The 24,685-nt window shown below is 31.6% G+C and overlaps 3 protein-coding genes across 3 annotated transcripts; all 3 read left to right on the top strand.

Moving 5' to 3' along the window:
* The first annotated feature begins 7,558 nt into the window (after nucleotides 1-7,558).
* On the top strand, nucleotides 7,559-13,914 carry LOC112771631 (transcription factor LHW). Its single transcript, XM_025816415.3, has 10 exons — nucleotides 7,559-8,643; nucleotides 9,472-9,666; nucleotides 9,773-9,854; nucleotides 10,080-10,121; nucleotides 10,205-10,264; nucleotides 10,625-12,391; nucleotides 12,527-12,628; nucleotides 12,820-12,960; nucleotides 13,039-13,164; nucleotides 13,246-13,914. The coding sequence occupies exons 1-10, from the start codon at nucleotides 8,549-8,551 to the stop codon at nucleotides 13,420-13,422; spliced, it is 2,787 nt and encodes a 928-aa protein (XP_025672200.1). The 5' UTR covers nucleotides 7,559-8,548; the 3' UTR covers nucleotides 13,423-13,914.
* A 427-nt stretch (nucleotides 13,915-14,341) lies between these two features.
* On the top strand, nucleotides 14,342-18,008 carry LOC112771630 (uncharacterized). Its single transcript, XM_025816413.3, has one exon. It carries the CDS (start codon nucleotides 14,709-14,711, stop codon nucleotides 17,892-17,894), a length of 3,186 nt encoding a protein of 1,061 aa, XP_025672198.1. The 5' UTR covers nucleotides 14,342-14,708; the 3' UTR covers nucleotides 17,895-18,008.
* Nucleotides 18,009-21,231: 3,223 nt separating this feature from the next.
* LOC112772846 (uncharacterized) lies at nucleotides 21,232-24,307 on the top strand. Its single transcript, XM_025817851.2, has one exon. The coding sequence runs from the start codon at nucleotides 21,297-21,299 to the stop codon at nucleotides 24,174-24,176; it is 2,880 nt and encodes a 959-aa protein (XP_025673636.1). The 5' UTR covers nucleotides 21,232-21,296; the 3' UTR covers nucleotides 24,177-24,307.
* The last annotated feature ends 378 nt before the right edge of the window (nucleotides 24,308-24,685 follow it).

Below are 24,685 nucleotides of genomic sequence, written 5' to 3'. Positions count from 1 at the left end.
TAAATGACCTAGCTTAAGCTTTCACATGTTACGTGTACACAGTATACTATAAAGGAAAATCATATTATCCTATGATTAAATAGTATTCCTGGTCCCCTTAATACCCTCTTAACTATTATTAGATTATTTGAGACAAACATTTATATATGCAAATCCTCAACAAACCTTCTTTTCCATCTTCATCTACTTTTATACTTCTATGTATATCTTTTGAAAACAAGACCACACTACTGAGACCAAAAACTACTTTTTCTCATTCATGCTGCATACTTGAAATAATATTTGTTTATTCAAATCTTTGTTTTTTCTTCCTATTTGATCCATACAATTTAATAACAAGAGAATATTTCTACACTAATTAGTAATAATTTTTCATGACTTTTTTTTTATTCCATAGATATCATTTAAATAAATTTATCAGAGATAATTCTATAGATGAAGTAAAATATTTTAAGATACATTTAATTAAAGAGTCAATTTTTACAGTTAATATCGGTTAATATTTTTAAATAACATTTTTTATTTTAAATTTTAAATCTTTAATCCTCAAAAAAAAGTTTTTAAAATTAGCTAATGTTAACTAATTAATTAAAAAAATTAATTTTTTATACTTAATTTTTAGAATATATGGAGAATAAAAATATTTTAATCTGATCGAATGTACAGGACATTACTGATGAACATTTGATACCATAATTAAGCACCGATTCTAACAAACTAAATAAAGATAATATTCAAAGAAAAAAAAACTTCTGAAAAATATTTAAACTAACTCTGTCTCCCCATATAATTTATTCCATCTTTCTAACTCATCATGCCTATGCAGATTATCTGCAGAAGAAACTGTTTCCTTGATATAAGTTGATATACTAAGCTTTCGAAAATATTTCCAAGATATTTGATAACAAAAAAAATCAAAATAATCAAAATTTATTTTATTTAATATTTATTAATTATAATAATTAATAAATATTAAATAAAATAAATTTTGATTATTTTTTTATTTTTTAATATATATATATATATATGTTATTTCCGAGATTACCATCAGTGAAATAAATAAATATATAACAATAAGTTTGTTAGAGTAAATTTTACTCCATGTGTTCTAAAAAACTTGAGAATTAAAATTGAGAATCTTACGTGTAGAGATAATTATTATTCTAAACACTCAAACCAATCATTATATGTATAGGTTTGTGTAAATTATTTTAAACATATAGTTTAATAGATATTTTAATTAATACAAACATACATCAATTAATATATATATTAATAATTTGCAGTAGGGAACGCATATATAGCCAATAGGATGAGAAAATAATTATTAGCAAGAAGAAGCATTTGAGGTTGGAAACATTTCATATAAGAAACTTTGAATAGGAATCTTTTTACTCGTTTCCCCACAAAAATTACTACTATAATTAACCTAGAGTTAGGTGAAATAATAAAAGTAACAAAGGAAACCGCATAAAGAACCGCACACTCGTGTCTCCAACTAGTGCTCCATCTTTTTATGTCTTTTTTTCCATCTTTGTTTATTTCTCAAACACTAAATGAAAGGCATAGCAGTGAACACCAACCAATTATCTACAATACCATTTAGTTTTCATTGCTATGGTTGTTTCTTACCCGTCACGGATTCATAACTTTTAAGTCGTGGGAATAAACATGAAACACATTAAAATAACAAAAAAGTTTGTATAACCATATCAAAACATATAAAAATAAATAACATAAAAATATTAAATATTAATTTTTTATAAATTAAATATAATAATAATAAAGTTGAGTAAAAAAACTCAAAGATATAAATTTTAACTAAATAAATTCATTAATTTATAATGTTATAGTAATATTTTATTTTATATTTTTAGATATAAATTAGAGTTTAATTTTGATGTATAATGTAAAATAGTTTATACGGTTGTTCAATTATTTCTATTTTTTATGATCATTCACACGATCAATGTAAATGGTAGTTATTTTTTATGATATGACATTACGTAATTAGATGCACGCAAAAATTTATTTTATACTGATAATATACTAAAATTTAATTTTAAAAATTAAAAAATATATAATAAAGAAATTAGCTAATTTATACTCTAAGGGAACATGTTAAGAGTTTTTAAATTTTTAATATATTTAATACGTTAAAAATACGAAAAAAAAATTTCAATAATTTTTGTCAAATCTTTTTTTATGGTGTTTTTAAAATATATTCTTAATGTATAGGTTAACAAAATTTTTAAAATATTTTGACATCAAATTTAATACGTATATTTTTTAATGTAAAAACAAATACAATTTTTTAATATAACACATATATATTTATACATATATTTTTGTATATTTTTTTCAAAATACTAGTGGGATACTTGCCCCACAAATTAATAAGTAAATTCGTCTCTGTTTGTTACACATAAATTTTATTCCTTTTTTATTTTAAGTTAATTTTATCATAGAGATTCATATACAATTATTTTTATATAAAATTAATAGTTAAAAATTATTAAATAATTTAATCTATTTAATTAAATTAACATCTAACAATATATATAAATATAATTGTATATGAATTTTCATCTAATTATATATATTTAAATGACTGATATTAGTTATATTTTTAACAATTAATTAGTGGTAATTATGAAAAAATGTACATAAAGGCGACATTTATCCAAATAAAATTAGATATTCTATAAAAAAGAATCAAGGAAAAAAGATGTAAGTAAAAAATGATTGAAGTATACATACAAAGCCGCCCAAGAAAATTAAGTGTCATAATTATTAGGAAAAGATTAATTTAATGAAAAAGGTAGCTTGGGACAATTACTGGGATGCCAATAACCAACCAGCTAAGCACATTGAGCCAAATAAAAAAATTGCAGTGGGGACACGAAAAGAATAGAACAGAATATATATAGCAGCATATAATTATAAAAATGATATATAATAAAAGTAAAAATTGATATCCATGTTAGTTTTAGGCATCAAAACCCAAGAACAGAATATAAAATTGAGAAATGAGAACAAGCTAATAAGAGGTGGTCCATAACTCCATATACACATATACAGAGTAATGATTAAAAATTTTAGTTTAATTTTTTAATTTATTTTTTTAATATTTAAATTACTACAAGATTAAATATATGTTTAATTTTTGAAAACATAAAAATAAATCTAAAATTTTTTATTTAAAATTGAGAATGATATATAATTTAGAACTCTTAAATGATTTTTTAATGCAACATATTATTATTATTATATAAATTAATGGTGCCCTGTGGTTTGAATCCTTCAATTATTCGAGGTTATAGGTTCATAGGTGCATGATGCATATACTTGATTGCAGCCTGACCGATACATACACACAATTTAACAATGTTTCTTTCCAAACAAGAAACACCACAAACTGACGAAGAAGAAATATATAATGCTATCACTCTGATACTGAAACCATACATACATATATATCTATGTTCTTAACACCGATAGCAGTGATTCCCACCAAGCCAAGAAAGGGTTGAGATCATTCTTTTTTCTTTTAAAATCTGAAAGGCAAATGTCTCTATTCCTCGAAACATGAAATTAAAAAAAAAGGGAGCACTTTATATATAATTACTATTACTATATAGAAAGATAGAAAGGAAATACTTTCAATGCTTGCCTAGAATGTAATATAGCATGGTTTGGGACTTTGGTGCAAATTTAAAACCATCATGCGTTTCTGAGAATGAGAAGGAGAAAGATAAAATAAATATTTTCATTTTGATATATATATATATATATATATACTTCCAAGTACATTTATTTTTTTAACTTATTAGGCTACATTGTATTGTGAAGAGCCTTTTTTTTTTTTTTATTAGGCTACATTGTATTGTAATTATATATATATATATATATATATATATATATATATATATATATATATATAATCTTTTTTATGTATGTTAATGTGATGTGTATCCTTTTTTTTTTTAAGTGAAATCTATGACACAAGATGTCTAATATTCTAAAAGTTCAAGGATTAATTAATTCAAGAATTAACTTGTCTTAAAAAAAAATATTAGAGTAAATTTGAAATATCACTCTTTTTTTTTTTTCTATTTTTTCTTTTACCCTCTTTTACTCCCATGTCTTTTTGAGCCCCACAAAAAGTAAAGTAGAAAATAATAAGAATAAAGGAGGTAAGAACAGGAAAATGATTGTATATATTTAGCCAAAGGTGTATATTTCAGATTAGAAGTCTATTTATTCATAAAGAAGTTATGTTTCCATTTGAATTTTGAATAGCAATATAATTAACATTTTTAGTGGAGGGGGGAAAATGGAGGCTGCTTAATGAGTTTGGTTACTTTCAAGATTATTCAAGTGACCATTATGATTTGGTTCTCAGAATCTTGATGCTAGATAACCTGTATTGTCCCATTCAAATTTCCACAAATTCATCAAATTTGAATTCTTTTCCAATTTGATTGTTGAAATAAAAATTAAAAAAAACTCAAATATTAGCTATCAATGCAATAGCCTTAATATAAGACTTTCTTTGCTACTTGTTACCTTTTTCTTTTTAAGTCTTAGTTGTATTTCCTTCTTGATCCCTTAATAAGAAGTGGTCCAATTGATTTTCAATTTTTCCTACTGCTCAGGAATGAGGTGGTCCTTTGATTGTAACACTTGAAGATGATGGTGGTCTTTATCTATATACATATATAGAGAAATCTAGGGCATAACTTATCTTTCAAGTTGACCCAAGAAGCATTATTAGTAATTAGATTATATGATTTTAATTTATATGTTTTTGTTTGAAGATGCTTACATCAGTGTCAAGCTGCCGCCTTTACATTTGCATTGCTTGTTTTACTTTTTTTTTTTAAATATAAATATTTAGATACATTAATATAAGATTTGTGTTAAAATGTGGTAATATTAAATAAAAGAGAAAATTTAACTCCCCTCTCATGCGAAATGTTAAAATGATACTCCTTTCTCCTCTATTTTATAAATGTACATTTTTTTCCCTTCTAATTTTTAAAAAACCTCATCTTTAATTTATTTTAAACTTTTTGTGTTAACTAATGTTAACTTTATCTATTTTTTTTTTAAAAATACCCATTAGAAAAAATTTTATTTTTTATCATTAAATTTTGTTTACCAAATATCTTTTAATAAATTATTCTTTTATTGATTAAATTGTATTTTTTAAAAAATATAATAATTATATTATTTTTTTCTAAATACCCTTCAATAATTTTTTAATTATTAAATTATAATTTATCAAATTTTTCGTTAACAATTTTTTTATATTCTACTATTAATTTTTCAAAATCTATATATATTATTTTAACATTAATAAAAAATTTTAGTAAGATTATTTTTCAATATCAATATATATTAATTGTTATATATATTAACAGTGATAAGATTTTTTTATTTAATGTTAAAATAATATATATTGATATAAAAGATTAATAGTAAATATAAAAATAATTATCAACAAAAATTTTAATAAAATCACAATTTAATATTTAAAAAATTATTGAAAACTAGGTATCTTAGAAAAAAATAATTTAATTATTAATTTTTTTGAAAATATTTTGATAAAAATATAATTTAATCAATAAAATAATAATTTATTAAAAGATATTTTGATAAGCAAAATTAATGATAAAAAATAAAATTTATGTTAATGGGTATTTTTTAAAAAAATAATTTATTTTTTATTAAAAAATAGATAAAGTTAACATTAGTTAACACAAAAAATTTAAAATGGATTAAAGAGGAGATTTTTTAAAAATTAGAAGGAAAGATAATATACATAAAGAAGAGAGTGTCATTTTAACATCTCAGAGGAGAAGAGAGTTGAATTTTCTCTAAATAAAAATGGTGAACAAAATAAATAGTAATTTATGATAAGGTTACCTAATAAATTTCAGGCAAATCACAAATGATGATTATAGCACGCTTAAATTATGGGTTCAGTAAATCATGATCATAAGTTATTAACTAACAGTTACTTAAAAACATTACTATTTTTTTTTTTCTAAAATGAATATTCAAAACAACTATCATCAAATTAGTAAAACTTTTTACTTTATCATAAAACCAGTAATCTCATTACAATTGTTTATATATATATTTATATGTTATTTTTAATATATATTTTATATAAATAATTAATTTAACAATAATTTTATATATACATAATATAATTAAAATAACGAATATTCCAAAATATTAATTACTTATCACATAAGTCCAAAACAGTAAATGTAATCATACTCCCAAAACACTACTAAAATATATCCATATTATCCAGTAATTTAATTGGCAATGTTTGTTTGTAGCAGTAATCATTGGTCTAAAGCATAATTACTATCAATAAGACTCCATGATTGCCATCATCAAACTTTGATACTAATGAAAGAGTTTTTAGCAATAAGTTGAAGTGTCCAAAATTCAGCTAACATGCATCATAATTATATATGGGGTTACGTAATTAATAATTGAATTGAACATTAAAACACAAAACATTGTACTCCTACTTTGTTCATTCTTGTTTATTGTTAGATAGGAGCAGTGATGAGAAAGGAGTATCCTTTGCACATAATGATTTTCCCACCTCAGTGATCAATCATGTCTCATAATAAGTATCCAACTTCTATACAAACTACACAATCAAAAAACTTCTTCACCCTTCTCCTACCCTGTCCTATCATTCATCAACACACAATCACTCCCTTAACAAGGGTCAAAAATACATTAATAAAATGATATTCTCTTCAGCTTTTTACAATACAATTCATATGTGCTTATTTATTTATTTATTTTTTAAAATTTGTCTACAAAGTTAACCACTCTAACTTTTGTGGCAAACAATTTTTTGATATTATTTTTGTTAAGAAATTATTTTTTTAATCTACAATTAGCTAATAAAACAGTGGATGAGTAGAGACTAAATTTTGGAAAAAAAAAATTAACAATATCATTTTTTGAATAATGATAAAAAAGTTAATTTTGTAATCAATATTAATAAAATTTTTTAAATTATTTTATTTATCTAAAAATTTTAAATAAAAACATATTTACTAAGACAGTGGTGAGACAAATATCTTCATTAAAATTTAAAAATATCCTAAATAATACATAAAAATTATGTTTAATTATCTTATTATATTATTAATTTTGATCTCAATATCCTGCATCTCTCATTTTATTTCATGTTATGTTTAATTTGTTCTAATTGTAAAAAATTTTTAGATTTATATTTGATTTTAGAATCTAAAAAAAAATTATATTTAAAAAATAGTTAATGTTAACTAACTAAAAATTTATTTTTTATATTTTCTTTTTTTCTTTTATTATTTATTTTGTCTTCTATTGTTTTTATTGTTAGATTAAATGATAAACTTACTTGATAATAAAAGAAATTATGAAACAAATAGAAAGCATATCTAATTATTAAAATAGTTGATAAAATTATTGACACTTAATTCAATTTTATTTGACAAAATTTTTATAAGAGTAAGAAAACATTGCATTTCATGTTAGTTCACAAAAACTTAAGGTGACGTGAGCATGATAGTAATCCGCACTCTCTCTCTCTCTCCCAAGTCCCAAGCTTTACACTCACACACTCATTTCTCTCTCCTATCTTCTTCCTCTTCTTCTCTCTCTCTCTCTCTCTCTCTCTCAGAGACAATACTCACTCACCGAACCCAAACAAAACAAAACAAACAAAACCAAACATTTTCCCTCTCTCTGACTACTCCCGACACTGTTTTAGAACCCGACAAAAGCAAGCTCTGTCTCTCTCTCTCTCTCTGGTGGCTCTGCATGTAATTCCCCTCAAAAGCGTTCCTCTTTGTGAAACCCCTTCCACTTTAAAACACTTCCATTTATTTTCTCACAAATGGAAAGCCAGAACAAGTGGGAATAATATTTCACAGTTTCCACTGTCACCCACACACCACAACCACAGAGCGCAGCCCTCAGAACCTGAACCCTTTTCCTCTCTCTCTCTCTCTCTTCAACAAGCTAAGACCTCACACACCCCAACGCCTTCACTTCCCCACTTCAAAGTTCTCTTCTTTTTCTATCTTCATCGTTTCCCATTCCCTCAATAATGGACAAGATCGTTGCTCTCTACAACCTTGAAGCTCGTGGCATAGTGTGAACCCAACTTCAAAAGCTAACTCCTTTGCTTTGCTCTCTCCCTCTCTCTCTTCCGTACGTCTTCCTCTTCCTGAGGATGGCCTGCCGGAAACTCATCGCCGGGAACTTGGATCCGCAGCGAAAGAGAAGTGGTGGATTGAGGACTAAACAGGCGGGAAGAGGATCATGCCGCGGTAGTTAGGACTTTTTTGCAACACTCACCGGAAAATGCATGCTCATCGGATTTGAAGGTTTCTACTCTTTTCTGTTTCTTATCTTCTGTTGGTGCATGCTGCTGTTGTTGTTGTTCTTCCTTTAAGGTCAGAGGAAGGAAAAAGAAAAGGACTTTTTTGTGTGGTTTTGAGAATACCCCGTTGGAAGAAAGATGGGGTTTTTGCTGAAAGAAGCTTTAAAGACTCTCTGCGGTCGGAATCAGTGGTCTTATGCTGTGTTCTGGAAGATCGGATGCAACAATTCAAAGTAAGTACCTGGTTGATTTTTGCAGAGAAATGAAAAGAACAAAAAAGAAGTGAAATCATTTTGCTTTATTTTGTTTGTTTGTTTTTTGTGGTTTCTAAATCCATCAAAGCATGATTTTTTGGCTGCTACTTCGGTTTATGAGTAATTTTAAGAAAAGCTAATAGTGTTTTACACCCTTACTTTTACTTTCGAGTTTATGCTGCTGATTTGTGCGTGTGCCCTTTATTTCTCTTAATGATAAATTTGAGATTTTTGTTTTCTTTCTAAAACCTGGATAATGCAACCTGAGAGTAAATTATTTAGCTGATTCATTGAAAATTCTTTCGTTCAATATTCCCTAATCATATGGGTGGATCTCATAAGAAATTATGATAATATATTCCATTTTAGGGGTTGCCTTGATTCCTAGATATTATTGAGATGTTAGGCTCTCATTTTGTTGGTCATTACTCATTACATTTACTGCTTCTTTGTATTTGATTCTATTCTTATTCTGTTCACTTTTATACTCATTCTTACTATTTTGGAGCTTAGTGCTTTGATTGTTTCTGATTTGTCCTTGAGAATCTTAGTTAAAGAGAAAAGAAAATTGAAGTTTATTTGCCCTAGTTGCCAGAGGCGCACTACCTACTGTATTTGATCTGTTTGTGATTCTGAGAGCGAATCTGCAAAATAGCTTGCTTTGGTAATGAGCCAAAATATGATCTATCTTTGTCATCCTTGCAACTTATGATGCATCATTGCTTTTAACCTTATACATATAACTGAACATATGAAAGTATTTTAGTTACTTTATTTGAGTTAACTGATTGTAGTTTCATATGGCAGACTATTGATCTGGGAAGAATGTTATTATGAACCATTGCCATGTTCTTTCCCTCAACCAACTTTTGGGAATGGAGAAGGCAGCTGGTTTTCTTCCGAGTCTCGCTCGTCTCAGATGGGGATCCAAGAGGAGGACAGAGTTTGTTCTTTGATTAACAAAATGACAGTGAATAATTCAGTCAATATCGCAGGTGAAGGGTAGGTGCTTTCCTGTTCCCTCTATTCTTTGAATATTTATTGGGGATTCAGGATCCTAAGAGAAAATTTGTAGTGACTCACATACTTCATTTTGTTGCGAACTCAGAATAATTGGACGCGCTGCATTTACTGGCAACCATCAGTGGATTCTTTTCAACAATTTTAGTAGAGATGCATATCCACCTGAGGTATTAATTTGATCTTCTGTTCCTAAGAATGCTTGACTAATTTTTGCTGTATATTGCAGATGTTGTGGTTCAGTTAAAGTTTTGTGAACAATATTTTTTAAGCTTGCACTCCTGTTTATGCTCTCTCAATTTAATATAGTTTCTGGAAATTGTGTAATATGCATTATATAGGGCTGTAATTGATGAGTTTCGTTTTGATTTCTTATTTTGGTGCACTCTTCTTAGGTATATGCTGAGATGCATCACCAACTTTCAGCTGGAATGCAGGTTTGTGATCTTCTTTATGCTCCACATTTTTTTGTAGAGTTCATGTTGCTATATTATGATACCTTGTTTTCTTGTCTATGCAGACTGTTGCAGTGATTCCTGTGCTTCCCCATGGGGTTGTTCAACTTGGATCTTTCTTGCCAGTAAGTCCTTTTCTTATGTTTGTAGTTCTGAAGAGATCTAATCTGATACAATATCCCCAAAATTATCATGCTGGGTCAGAGTATCTCACATTGTAATATAATATTTTGGTCAAGAGTGAGTAGCCTCTGTTAGCTTACATGTGTATATGTCACATACTCAGCATATTAGTTCAGGATCACATGAATATGATGAATTGCATAAATCTTGGATAGACATTCTGGAAAGCTGCATGTTATGAGTTGAATAAGCTAGCAATGCCCTCTTATCTAGTGTGAATGCGCCATTGTAATTGTTTTTTATGCTTTACATTCTCTTTCGACGTTCTTCTGCAATTAATTCAGCAATGTCAACCGCTACAGATAATGGAGAATATTGGGTTTGTAAATGATGTAAAGAGCTTGATCTTGCAACTTGGATGCATTCCCGGTGCCCTTCTATCGGAAGATTATTCAGGAAGTCCTTCCATTGGAAGAGCACTTGCTACTGGCGGCTTGCCTGTCTCTGTCGAACCACCTGGAATTCCCTCACATTGCATTCCATCAGTATCTAATGGCTCAAATGAGCAAAGTAACCCATCTCATGTTTCAAGGCCAACTGTTCAAACACTCTGTCCTATAAGGGGAGAAATGAATAACTTCCAAGGTTCAGTATTGACTCCCAAAACTCATAACCTGAGCCAGATATCAAATGGTTATTGCCAACCAAATGCTACTACATTGATTAAAACAAACTTTGCTGGCCGAAGTGAGAATAGGGTTGTGGAGGCTGAAATGATACCCTCAAGCAGAGGTTCATGCCTACAGCAGCCTTCTGTTTCATATAATGCAAGATCTGCATTCAATGGCTTATCCAGTTTCGGTCAATCAGTTGCAAGCGATTGCAATCTAAAATATATGGAGCAACAAATGATGTCAGTCCTTGGGAATCAAGGTCACAGTAATCCTAGTATAAATGCGTCAAGTACATTAAACATGTCTCTACTAAAGACAGATGGAGGCCATATACTTGATCACAATCAAAGTTCTAGCAGTGCTTCATTACTTGCTGGAATACCAATACATGGTGGGGTGAGTAGTCTTTTGAGGACAAGTCTTGTTACTGATTCTGGTTTAAGAACTCCAGATGTGTCTGTTGGTGATTTATCCGGAGCACAAGGGGGTGGGGTTGGAGTTAAAAGTGATGGTTCAAGTGAAGCAGGTGGTTCTTCTCTGGCTAATTTGTTCAGTCACTCAGGTTCCTTTACTGTGCCTCCACAAGGTTCTGATCAGAAGCTTCTCTCTGTAGATGTGAAGCATGTTCATGATGCTTTACCTTCAAAGCCTGTGACTACCGGAGATCAAAGCCCTGATTTTGTCCAAGATTGTGTTAATAAACATGTTACTGGTCAATCTATGGTGAAGAATGTTAAACAAGAACAAGTTTGTGCTCAACCGTCATCAGGTGATGATCTGTTTGATATTCTAGGAGCAGATTTCAAAAACCAACTTCTGAGTGGAAACTGGGATAAGTTGTTTGCTGTTGGATCTGAATCTAATACAGAAAATATGGATAAAAAGCCAACATGTATGAATATGCAGGGTATGAACTCTGATTATTACTCTGCAAGTGAAGCAATATCAGAGAGTGACATATTTTCTGGGACAGGCACAGACCACCTCCTGGATGCTGTGGTTTCAAAGACCAAATCTGTCATGAAACAGAATTCTGATGACATGTCTTGCAGGACAACTTTGACAAGTAGTACCTGTTCAGTTCCCTCTCGTGCCTACAAGCCGGCTATGCCTGATCATATCCAGGGTGGGATGTTTGGTATTCCTAAGAGTGAGGGTAAAACAGGTGCTGTTGAAAATTCCATGAGGTCTGGATGTATTAAGGACGACGATGGAAAGTGTTCCCAAACTTCTTCTATGTTTGGGTCCCAACTTAGTTCATGGGTTGAAAATAGTAGCAAGCTTAAGCTTGAAAATAGTGTTTCGACTGGATACTCCAAGCGGCCTGATGAAGTTTGCAAATCGAATCGCAAAAGGCTTAAACCGGGAGAGAATCCTAGGCCTCGACCTAAGGATCGCCAAATGATTCAAGATCGTGTAAAAGAGTTACGGGAAATTGTGCCAAATGGAGCAAAGGTATTGACTTCTTTTTGCTCATATACTTGATTCCAGCATATCTCTTTTATAACTCTAGTATTTTGGTTCATGAATGATTTTGTATGTAACAACACTGAATATTTTTCCCCTTGGTCTCTTGTGATGATTTAACAGTGTAGCATAGATGCACTGCTGGAACGTACCATCAAGCATATGCTTTTTTTGCAGAGTGTGACAAAGCATGCTGACAAGCTGAAACAAACTGGGGATTCAAAGGTAAGGGACAATGTTCACTATTGTACCCTAAAGTTCACTATTGTACCAATCAAACCTTTTATTCAAATAAAATTTTTTGGTTTTGCATCATTTATGCTATAAAGGACTATCAAAAGAATATGTAGATGATAGCTTTTTCATTTGAAGAATAAGGGGGAACAACCCATGTTCTTTCTTTCTTGAATGTGCAGATTATCAGCAAGGAAGGTGGACTGCTTTTGAAAGACAACTTTGAGGGAGGGGCTACATGGGCGTACGAGGTTGGCTCACAATCAATGGTTTGCCCTATTATAGTTGAGGATCTGAACCATCCTCGTCAGATGCTAGTGGAGGTAGTTTGCAATGCTTTACCAAGTTTTTTTGCATATTTCTTTATCACCTCTCATCACTTTTCTTGGTTATTCCAATAGATGCTTTGCGAGGAACGAGGTTTCTTTCTGGAAATAGCTGATTTAATCAGAGGATTAGGCTTAACTATACTAAAGGGGGTAATGGAAGCAAGAAATGACAAAATCTGGGCTCGTTTCGCCGTTGAGGTAATGTTTTAAGAGTGTGTGCATGCTTTTCAATGCTCATATATGGTGCTAGTTAGTTAGTTAACTTGTCAAGTTTTGCAGGCGAATAGGGACATAACAAGGATGGAAATATTTATGTCGCTGGTTCGGCTTTTGGACCAAACGGTGAAGGGAAATGTGTCTTCATCGAATGCAGGTGACAAGAACATGATGGCATATCAGTCTTTTCCGCAAGCTACCCAGATTCCGGCAACTGGTAGGCCTAGTAGTTTGCAATGAACCACCCACCAGGAGCTACGTACGGTTTCTTGGCATGGATGTGTTGAGAGCAAGTATGATATGCGCTACGCTTGCAATGACTAACATCAAATCCAATCCATTCCAATCCGATCCAAAGTTTTCTGGTGGTGTTAACTTCTAACTGTTCCCTATCTCATATCTGATAATGCTAAGTTAGTGAAGAGCACCTCAGAATTAATATGTACTCTCCCATATTGTAACTGTTTCCACATGTTCCCTCCAACATGTGATGCTATTAGTGAACTCTTAGGTGACTTGTGTTGTATCCTTTATTTTTAGTGTGGAGGGTGGTTCTGGTAGTGAGTATTTGGTAGCAGTTTGGTGATAGATTCAAGATTCGATGTATAGATATTGTAGGATGTGTAAGGAAGGGGGTTAATGTGCACTTTATACTCTTGATTTTTCTAATTAGGGCCCTAAATTGGAAGTGTTATATCTAAATACATAAAAGCTTTATGTGTGGTTTGTAAATTATTGCTACAATGTTTTGTGACTTGCATAGATATCTGCATCTGCATTAGCCTCTCAATTATAATGAGTATTGAATTTTCAATTTTTTTTAACCACTTGCTGTTTTCTCTAAACCAAATGGAAGAAAAGTTTGAGTTCTACAAATATAAAATACCCGTCAATCTTGGGTGTGTAAAATGTGTTATACTTGACTCTAGAAGAATAAGGGATCAAGTAAAGCATATAAATGTGCTTCAACCTGCAAGCTAAGAAAGTGTAACCGTCGTGTCTCCATAAAAGATAAGGAACACAAATGTGAATTTGAATTTATGATCTCATGCTTTCATGACAAATCACGTGTGGTATACAGCTTCGATCACTTTACTGGTTTTCTGCATTCACACATTCGAACTCAGTAGACACGTTCAATTTTATTCTAGGATTTTCTTTCAGTTGAAACCATGCATGTATGTATATTTCCATAACAAACCGCGTGTGGTGGACCAAATATAGAAATAATGGCGATAATTGTATTATGTAAGGGAGCAAAGCTAACCACTAACCAGCATTACAAGTAATAACCCATATTAACTCTATTATTGAGTATGAAATGATCCCATATTTCCATAACAAACTGCGTATGGTGGTGGACTTAAATGGTCTATAACCATATAGTAAGCTTACCAAGACTAGTCTTAATCTTAATAGAAATGATGGCAATTATTGTATTATATAAGGGAGCAAAGCTAACGTACTAGCATTACAAGTCACAACCCTTCAAACATAGAGCGGCCATAAAAGTGCCTCGGAGAGACATGGCAACTTTCGAAAGAGATCATTGTGTTCTCAATCAAGTTCTCTTTCATATAATAATAGCATCCACATTCTTTCTTTCACTCAAAATCACAGCTTCTCCAACAACAGAAGCTCAAGTCCTTGTGAAATGGAAAAACAGCCTAGTATACACTCCTTTTCTCAATTCATGGTCCCTCTCCAATATTCACAACCTTTGCAGTAGTTGGGATGCCGTTGTTTGCGACAAAACAACAAACACAACTGTCTCAGAGATATACCTTTCTGGTTTCGATCTCAGTGGCACCCTTCATGGCTTGGATTTTGCTTCCCTACCAAACCTCACTCACCTTGACCTCAATCATAACAGCTTTATTGGGTCAATACCACCTCAAATTGGCAGCCTCTCCAAACTCATTTTCTTGGACTTTGGAAGCAACAACTTTTCAGGGACAGTGCCTTATGAGATGGGACATTTAAGGGAACTCGAATATCTCAGCTTCTACGACAACAGTTTCAATGGTGCTATTTCCTATCAGGTCATAAGTCTCCCAAAGGTATGCTACCTTGACTTTGGAGGAAACTACTTTGCATCTCCTCCTCACTGGTCTGACTATTCATGCATGCCTTCCTTAACACACCTTGACTTGTCTTCCAATTCATTCACTCCCGAATTCCCAAGTTTCATAATGAAGTGCCACAACTTGACTTTTCTAGACCTCTCTCAGAACTATTTTAATGGCACAATACCAGAATCATTGTATACCAATTTGGCCAAGCTTCAATACCTGAACCTCTCAGGTTGTGGGATGGAAGGACCATTGTCGTCCAATATATCCAAGCTCTCAAACCTCAAAGAGCTTGGTATGGGTGACAACAACTTCACTGGTCCTATTCCCATGGAAATAGGATTCATAGCTGGGCTTCAAATTCTTGAATTGCATAACATTTCAGCCCGCGGGGAAATTCCATCATCCCTAGGCCAACTTATGCAGTTAAGATTTCTTGATCTGGGAGGGAATTTTTTAAACTCTTCAATCCCTTTGGAACTTGGCTCATGCATTCATCTAACCTGCCTTGATTTATCAGGCAATAATCTATCAGGTCCTTTGCCTTTCTCATTATCTAACTTGACCAAGCTCTCTGAATTGGTATTATCATATAATTCCATTTCTGGTCAACTCTCTGCCTCACTAATTTCTAATTGGACTGAGTTGATAATTCTGCAACTCGATCATAACTTGTTGACAGGAAAGGTCCCTCCAGAAATTGGTCTGTTAAAGAAAATCGAGTACCTCCTTTTGTGCAGCAATGAATTTTCTGGTCACATTCCTAAAGAGATTGGAAGCATGAGGGAAATGATAATGTTAGACTTCTCTCAAAACCACTTCTCTGGTACAATTCCCTCAACAATTTCGAATCTTACAAACATTGAAGTGATAAATCTTTTCATGAATGAGCACACCGGAACCATTCCCAGAGAAATAGGAAACCTCAAGTCACTGCACTACTTTGATGCCAGCCGTAATAATTTGGAGGGAGAGTTGCCAAACAGCATAGCTCAACTAACTGCTTTAGAATACTTTTCTGTGTTCTCCAACAACTTGTCAGGCAGCATCACCAGAGATTTTGGGAAGTACAGTCCTAATTTAACTGATGTTTATCTTTCTAACAACAACTTCTCAGGACTACTGCCACCTGACTTGTGCAGTGGCATGATGCTATATGGTTTGACAGTCAGTAACAACAGCTTTTCGGGGATTTTTCCAAAGTCCTTGAGAAATTGTTCAACACTAACTATAATAAGGCTTGATGACAATCATTTCTCTGGAAACATCACAGAAGCACTAGGGGTTTATCCAAGTCTTCGTTTTCTAGACCTGCGCTCTAATGAATTCACGGGAAATATACCCCATAGATTTTTCAGATTGGCTAATCTTACCTTCCTTGATTTATCTAATAACAACTTGAGTGGAAGCATTCCTAATGACTGTGAAACATTCAATGCAAGCTCTCTTGAAATTCTCAACTTGTCTCACAACAACTTGACAGGAACAATTCCACAATGTTTGGCAACCTTACCCTCTCTCACAGTTTTGGACTTGCATATGAACAACCTTTATGGAACCTTACCAAGAATCTTCCCTAAAGGTAATGTCTTAGATACTATAAAACTGAATGGCAACTTCTTGGAGGGAGCATTACCCAAATCCCTGGCCCACTGCACAAAACTACGAGTTCTGGACCTTGGAGAAAATAGCATAGAGGACATATTTCCTAGTTGGCTAGGATTGCTTCAAGAGCTACAGGTACTCATTTTACGAGCAAATAAATTTTATGGTACCTTCAATAACTCTTCCAACTTTAGAGATGCACATGCATTTCCAAATTTGAGAGTTTTTGATGTCTCCAACAACTATTTTAGCGGGTCCTTGCCAGTATCATTCTTGAAGAACTTTCAAGGAATGATGAATGTCAATTATACTCAAAGTGGGTTGCAATATATGAGTTCCAATTATTCCGGCCTTGCATCATATTTTGCTTCAATAGTGGTCAACATGAAAGATCAGTCAGTGCAACTTGTGAAAATATTAATGACTTTTACAACTATGGACTTATCAAATAACTCATTTGAGGGTGAAATCCCACAAGTAATTGGAGAATTAGATTCCCTCAAAGGGCTCAATCTCTCACATAATAGAATAACTGGCACCATCCCACAAACTTTGGGTAACTTGAGAAATTTGGAATGGTTGGACCTCTCATGGAATCAGATCAGGGGTGAGATTCCTTTGGCCTTAACAAATTTGAATTTTCTGTCGGTCTTAAATGTTTCACAAAATCAATTAGAGGGAGCTATACCTACAGGTGGCCAATTCAACACATTCCAAAATTATTCATATGGAGGAAATGCAATGCTGTGTGGATTCCCTTTGACAAAATCATGCAGTGGTGGCAATGATGACAATGAACATGCCTCATCATCTTCGACATTTGAGGATGAAGAAAAATTTGGATTTGGCTGGAAACCTGTTGCAGTGGGATATGCATGTGGAGTGGTGGTTGGAGTGCTCTTAGGATGTTACTTTTTCTACACTGGGAAGCCACAATGGCTTGCAAGGCTTTTAGGTATCCGTATACCAAATAAGAGAGTCAAAAGGAAAAACAACAAAAACAGAGTGCATGTAAATCATAGAAGAATGAATTAGCATAGTTATTTTATTTTCATTTTTATTAACGTGTTTGTAAAATAAAGCCTAATGTAGACTGATATCTCTCTGTTTAAATCTGTTGGTGAAATAATAAAACATATTGATTAATGATTACCACTTTATTTTGGAATTATCCTTATTAACGTTGGACTTTTATACCAAGGCCCAATATCTGGAGCAATCTTCTGTGTGATGGACAGAATTATTTAGGGTTTAGAAATGCTAAATGGGCTATTTTGTTTTTTGACAGCTCGTTTTAAAATACAAAAAAAATGGAGAGGATTAATTCTTTTTAAAAAAAAGGTTAATAAAGTAGAAAAAGGGAAAGACTAAAGTCAACCACTTAAAATCAAGATAATGAGGTTTAAATTTAATAGAAGCTACCAATTTTATATTAATTTTTTACTTTCCAAATTTACAAAGCTTATTTTAGATTTTTTTTTTCAGAATATTTATAAGACAAACAAACAAATAATCGAAAAAACATAGTATAACGATATGTGTAAATCATATATCATATCATCTAAACAAAATAAGTAATCACTCGCATTTATTTCGATTCAATATTTTATATACTAAATACTTTTTTTTCATCTTTACACAACATAATATTAAGTGCAATAAACAATAATATATACTATATTTATCCTATAATTAAGTTATTCAATAGAAGTATTTTCATAAATAATTTTGTAACCAAAGTTTTATATTTCATTTCTTAATTAGTAATTTAGTATACAAATGAACTGAGAAATAAACATAGTTATCAGAATCGGATCAAATAAATCGGTTTGATTAAAAAATTAGTAAACTGACAATATAACCGATTTAAGTAGAAATATGGACCGAACAAACTAGCATTGTAAGCAACTAGCATTGCTATTAGGCTACTTTGCTGTTTAACACATTATATGCTAATTATTATATATATTAATACCTTATAACTATAGTTTCAAAAACCAAACTGAATCGACCAATTTAATTGGATTAATTAAGAATCGGTCATCAGAGTAGTTCGATTAATCTCAAGAATCGTCTAACAAAAATTCGGTCAAAAAATTAATCGAACCAGTAGTTAACTGATGAACTGACAAAATTGACCAATTTTTTAAAGGTCTTCCGGTTTGGTGAAGCCCTCCAAAACAAAGGAAGGGTGACTTGTGTTGTATCCTTTATTTTTAGTGTGGAGGGTGGTTCTGGTAGTGAGTATTTGGTAGCAGTTTGGTGATAGATTCAAGATTTGATGTATAGATATTGTAGGATGCGTAAGGAAGAGGGTTAATATGCACTTTATACTCTTGATTTTTCTAATTAGGGCCCTAAATTGGAAGAAGCTTTATGTGTGGTTTGTAAATTATTGCTACAATGTTTTGTGACTTGCATAGATATCTGCATCTGCATTAGCCTCTCAATTATAATGAGTATTGAATTTTCAATTTTTTTAACCACTTGCTGATTTCTCTAAACCAAATGGAAGAAAAATTTGAGTTCTACAAATATGAAATACCCGTCAACCTTGGGTGTGTATAATGTGTTATACTTGACTCTAGAAGAATAAGGGACTAAGTAAAGCATATAAATGTGCTGCAACCTGCAAGCTGAGAAAGTTTAACTGTCGTGTCTCCATAAAAGATACGGAACACAAATGTGAATTTGAATTTATGATCTCATGTTCTTACAGCTTCGATCACTTTACTGGTTTTCTGCATTCACACATTCGAACTCAGTAGACACGTTCAATTTTATTTTAGGATTTTCTTTTAGTTGAAACCATGCATGTATGTATATTTTCCATAACAAACCGCGTGTGGTGGACCAAATATAGAAATAATGGCGATTATTGTATTATGTAAGGGAGCATAAAGCTAACCACTAACCAGCATTACAAGTAACAACCCATATTAACTCTATTATTGAGTATGATATGATCCCATATTTCCATAACAAACTGCGTATGGTGGTTGACTTAAATGGTCTATAACCATATAGTAAGCTTACGAACACTAGTCTTAATCTATAAAAATATAAAGTGCTACTTGACTAACACGAAATAAAACGACCAAGTCAAGCAAATAACTACTGTAGTTTAAGTTTTGCGATCCTCTTTTAATAAAAAATAAGAATATTTATTCTTATGGTATAAAAGTTGATATCTATTTTTTTTTTTATATTGTGTTTAAGTTTTTTTTTTTTTTTTAAACGATGTCATGTAAACAATTTTGCTTACTTGACAAAACTCAAAAATTAATCAATTATTTTTTTAGTAAAATCTTTTAAAAAAAATAAAAAGAAATCTTATTGATTATTGTTAAATTAAAATATAAAGTACTAATTAAATACAATAAATATATATTAACTTCTTTCATAATAATAATAATTATAAAAAATTTTAATTTTAAATATTAAAATTCTATAATTTAAATGTGTTAATACTTATACTATTACATTATTTGGTCTACTTTTGCATGCTACATAAGACTATACTATTTTTATTATATTTATCTCTTATATTCATTAGCAAAAATTCCTTCAAGTAAGTTAAATTAGCTACATTTTTTTACTAAATACATTTAAATATATCATTATATAAAATTAATTCATAATTTTGTATTTACATTTCTGGTATTTTTCGTTCTCATTCATTTTTCTAAACCCAAATAAATTCAAATTTAACACATCTCTTTATTAGATATATTCAAATATATGATAATTATAAAACTAACTTATATTTTTGGTGTTTTTCATTCTCATTCATTTAAATTTATTTTTTTAATTATTTACAACCTAAAGAATACCATATGAAAAGACAAAGTATGATAATTAAAGCAAATAGAAAAATAAAAGCAACAAACAAAGATATAATTTTGTACAACTCTAATATAAAAGATTTATGTCTTTTTTAAAAGTAAATAAATTTAAATTTTTAAAATAATAAATTATATTTTAATTTATATTATATTTAAGTTAAATAATTATATAAAATTATATATAAATTATCAAATAAATATTCTACAAAATATTTGTAATATAAAACAATTTAAATTTAACCTTAGTTTACATATTATCTAATCAATTTCTAAATAATATAACACTTATTAAAATATACTATATAATATAATAAATTTATTTCTACACACATCATATGTGTTTCACTCTAGTATTATGAATTTATAATCCAATAATGACATAACAAACAGCGTGTGGGGATCAAATAGTCCACACTCCACACTATATAGCTATTTTATTATGTACAAAAAAGAAATAAGCTTACCGAGACTAGTCTTAGTCTTAATCTTAATATAAATAATGGTGATTATATGGTAAATATAAGGGAGCAAAGCTAACCAGCATTACAACCCATTCAAAGTAAAGCTTTAAACAAAGAGAGGCCGGTGAGACATGGCAACTTTTGAAGGAATACATTGTGTTCTCAATCATGTTCTCTTTCACATATTGTTAGTATTGATGTTCTTGCTTTCATGTAAAATCACAGCTTCTCCAACAACAAAAGCTGAAGTCCTTGTGAAATGGAAAAACAGCCTACTATACACTCCTTTTCTCAATTCATGGTCCCTCTCCAATATTCACAACCTTTGCAGTACTTGGGATGCCGTTGTTTGCGACAAAACAACAAACACAACTGTCTCAGAGATATACCTTTCTGGTTTCAATCTCAGTGGCACCCTTCATGGCTTCGATTTTGCTTCCCTACCAAACCTCACTCACCTTGACCTCAACTATAACAGCTTTATTGGGTCAATACCACCTCAAATTGGCAGCCTCTCCAAACTCATTTTCTTGGACTTTGGAAGCAACAACTTTTCAGGGACAGTGCCTTATGAGATAGGACATTTAAGGGAACTCCAATATCTCAGCTTCTACAACAACAGTTTCAATGGTGCTATTCCCTATCAGCTCACCAGTCTCCCAAAGGTATGGTACCTTGACTTTGGATTAAACTACTTTGCATCTCCTCCTCACTGGTCTGACTATTCATGCATGCCTTCCTTAACACACCTTGACTTGTCTTACAATTCATTCACTCCCGAATTCCCAAGTTTCATACTCAAGTGCCACAACTTGTCGTTCCTAGACCTCTCTCTGAACTATTTTAATGGCACAATACCAGAATCATTGTATACCAATTTGGCCAAGCTTCAATACCTGAACCTCACAGGTTGTGGGATGGAAGGACCATTGTCGTCCAACTTGTCCAAGCTCTCAAACCTCAAAGAGCTTGGTATGGGTGACAACAACTTCACTGGTCCTATTCCCATGGAAATAGGATTCATAGCTGGGCTTCAAATTCTTGATTTGCGTAACATTTCAGCCCGCGGGGAAATTCCATCATCCCTAGACCAACTCATGCAGTTAAGACATCTTGATCTGGGAGGGAATTTTTTAAACTCTTCAATTCCTTTGGAACTAGGCTCATGCATTCATCTAACCTGCCTTGATTTATCAGGCAATAATCTATCAGGTCCTTTGCCTTTCTCATTATCTAACTTGACCAAGCTCTCTGAATTGGGATTATCATATAATTCCATTTCTGGTCAACTCTCTGCCTCACTAATTTCTAATTGGACTGAGTTGATAAGTCTGCAACTCCAACAAAACTTGTTGACAGGAAAGGTCCCTCCAGAAATTGGTCTGTTCAAGAAAATCCAGTACCTCTTTTTGTACAGCAATGAATTTTCTGGTCCCATTCCTAAAGAGATTGGAAGCATGAGGGAAATGATAAGTTTAGACTTTTCTGAAAACAACTTCTCTGGTACAATTCCCTCAACAATTTTGAATCTTACAAACATTGAATTGATAGATCTTTTCATGAATGAGATCACTGGAACCATTCCCAGAGAAATAGGAAACCTCAAGTCACTGTTCTACTTTGATGTGGAGAAAAATAATTTGGAGGGAGAGTTGCCGAACAGCATAGCTCAACTAACTGGTTTAAAATACTTTTCTGTGTTCTCCAATAACTTGTCAGGCAGCATCTTCAGCTTTTCCAGATTGGCTAATCTCATCTTCCTTGATTTATCCAAGAATAACTTGAGTGGACGCATTCCAATTGACTGTGAAACATTCAATACAAGCTCTCTTAAAATTCTCAACTTGTCTCACAACAACCTGGCAGGAATAATTCCACAATGTTTGGGAACCTTACCCTCTCTGACAGTTTTGGACTTGCATATGAACAACCTTTGTGGAACCTTACCAAGAATCTTCCCTAAAGGTAATGTCTTAGATACTATAAAACTGAATGGCAACTTCTTGGAGGGAGCATTACCCAAATCCCTGGCCCACTGCACAAAACTACAAGTTCTGGACGTTGGAGAAAATAGCATAGAGGACACATTTCCTAGTTGGCTAGGATTGCTTCAAGAGCTACAGGTACTCATTTTACGAGCAAATAAATTTTATGGTACCTTCAGCAACTCCTCCAACATTAGAGATGCACATGCATTTCCAAAGTTGAGAGTTTTTGATGTCTCCAACAACTATTTTAGTGGGTCCTTGCCAATATCATTCTTGAAGAACTTTCAAGGAATGATGAATGTCAATTACACTCAAACTGGGTTGCAATATATGAGTGCCAATTCTTCCGGCTATCGATCATATTTTGCTTCAATAGTGGTCAACATGAAAGATCAGCCGGTGGAACTAGTGAAAATATTGATGACTTTTACAACCATAGACTTGTCAAATAACTTACTTGAGGGCGAAATTCCACAAATAATTGGAGAAATAGATTCTCTCAAAGGGCTCAATCTCTCACATAATAGAATCAGTGGCACTATTCCACAAACTTTGGGTAACTTGAGAAATTTGGAATGGCTGGACCTCTCATGGAATCAGATTAGAGGTGAGATTCCTTTGGCCTTGACAAATTTGAATTTTCTGTCGGTCTTAAATGTTTCACAAAATCAATTAGAGGGAGCTATACCTACAGGTGGCCAATTCAACACATTCCAAAATGATTCATATGGAGGAAATGAAATGCTGTGTGGATTTCCTTTGTCAAAATCATGCAGTGGCAATGAGGACAATGAACGTACCTCATCATCTTTGACATTTGAGGATGAAGAAACATTTGGATTTGGCTGGAAACCTGTTGCAGTGGGATATGCATGTGGAGTGGTGGTTGGAGTGCTCTTAGGATGTTACTTTTTTTACACTGGAAACCCACAATGGCTTGCAAGATTTTTAGGTATCCGTATATCAAATAAGAGCGTGAGAAAGAAAAATAAAAGAAAAAACAGAGTGCATGCAAGATCATAGAAGCATGAATTAGCATAATTATTTTATTTTCCTTTTTATTAACGTGTCTGTAAAATAAAGCCTGATGAAGACTAATATCTATGTGTTTAAATCTGTTGGGGAAATAATAAAACATATTCATTACCACTTTATTTTGGTTCTCATCAAATGATGAAATGAATTATTTTGTGCAATAGGTCCCTTAGTGTGGGAGTGGTGAACGATTTGGTTTTTGTCTGTTATTAATTAATTTTTATACATAATAAATTATTTAATATAATTTTGCTAAGGATTAAACGCTTTTAAAATAAAAAAAAAAGTTAATAATAAAATAAAACAAAACACTACTCAACGTGTAAAATCAAAATAATAAAAGTTACATATAATTGAAATTACAAAATTTTATATAGATTAATTTTTTTTACTTTCTAATTTTACAAATCTACTTATTTTAGATTTTTGTTTTGAAAATATTAAGAAGCCAAACAAACAAAAGTACAGAACAAACCAAAAAAACATAATATAACAAT

Source organism: Arachis hypogaea, chromosome 18 (assembly GCF_003086295.3).
Source record: "Arachis hypogaea cultivar Tifrunner chromosome 18, arahy.Tifrunner.gnm2.J5K5, whole genome shotgun sequence".
In the NCBI taxonomy this organism is placed as follows: Eukaryota; Viridiplantae; Streptophyta; class Magnoliopsida; order Fabales; family Fabaceae; genus Arachis; species Arachis hypogaea.
The sequence above is the reverse complement of the archived record's forward strand: the minus strand, read 5'-3'. Positions and strand labels throughout refer to the sequence as shown.

What these genes read in the sequence shown, in the direction of transcription:
- LOC112771631 (XM_025816415.3), top strand. Translation starts at nt 8,549, where the DNA reads ATGGGGTTTTTGCTGAAAGAAGCTTTAAAGACTCTCTGCGGTCGGAAT. An exon ending in AACAAACTGGGGATTCAAAG is followed by an intron (nt 12,629 to 12,819) that starts GTAAGGGACAAT and finishes TTGAATGTGCAG; the next exon opens with ATTATCAGCAAGGAAGGTGG. An exon ending in GGGCTCGTTTCGCCGTTGAG is followed by an intron (nt 13,165 to 13,245) that starts GTAATGTTTTAA and finishes CAAGTTTTGCAG; the next exon opens with GCGAATAGGGACATAACAAG.
- LOC112771630 (XM_025816413.3), top strand. Translation starts at nt 14,709, where the DNA reads ATGGCAACTTTCGAAAGAGATCATTGTGTTCTCAATCAAGTTCTCTTT.
- LOC112772846 (XM_025817851.2), top strand. Translation starts at nt 21,297, where the DNA reads ATGGCAACTTTTGAAGGAATACATTGTGTTCTCAATCATGTTCTCTTT.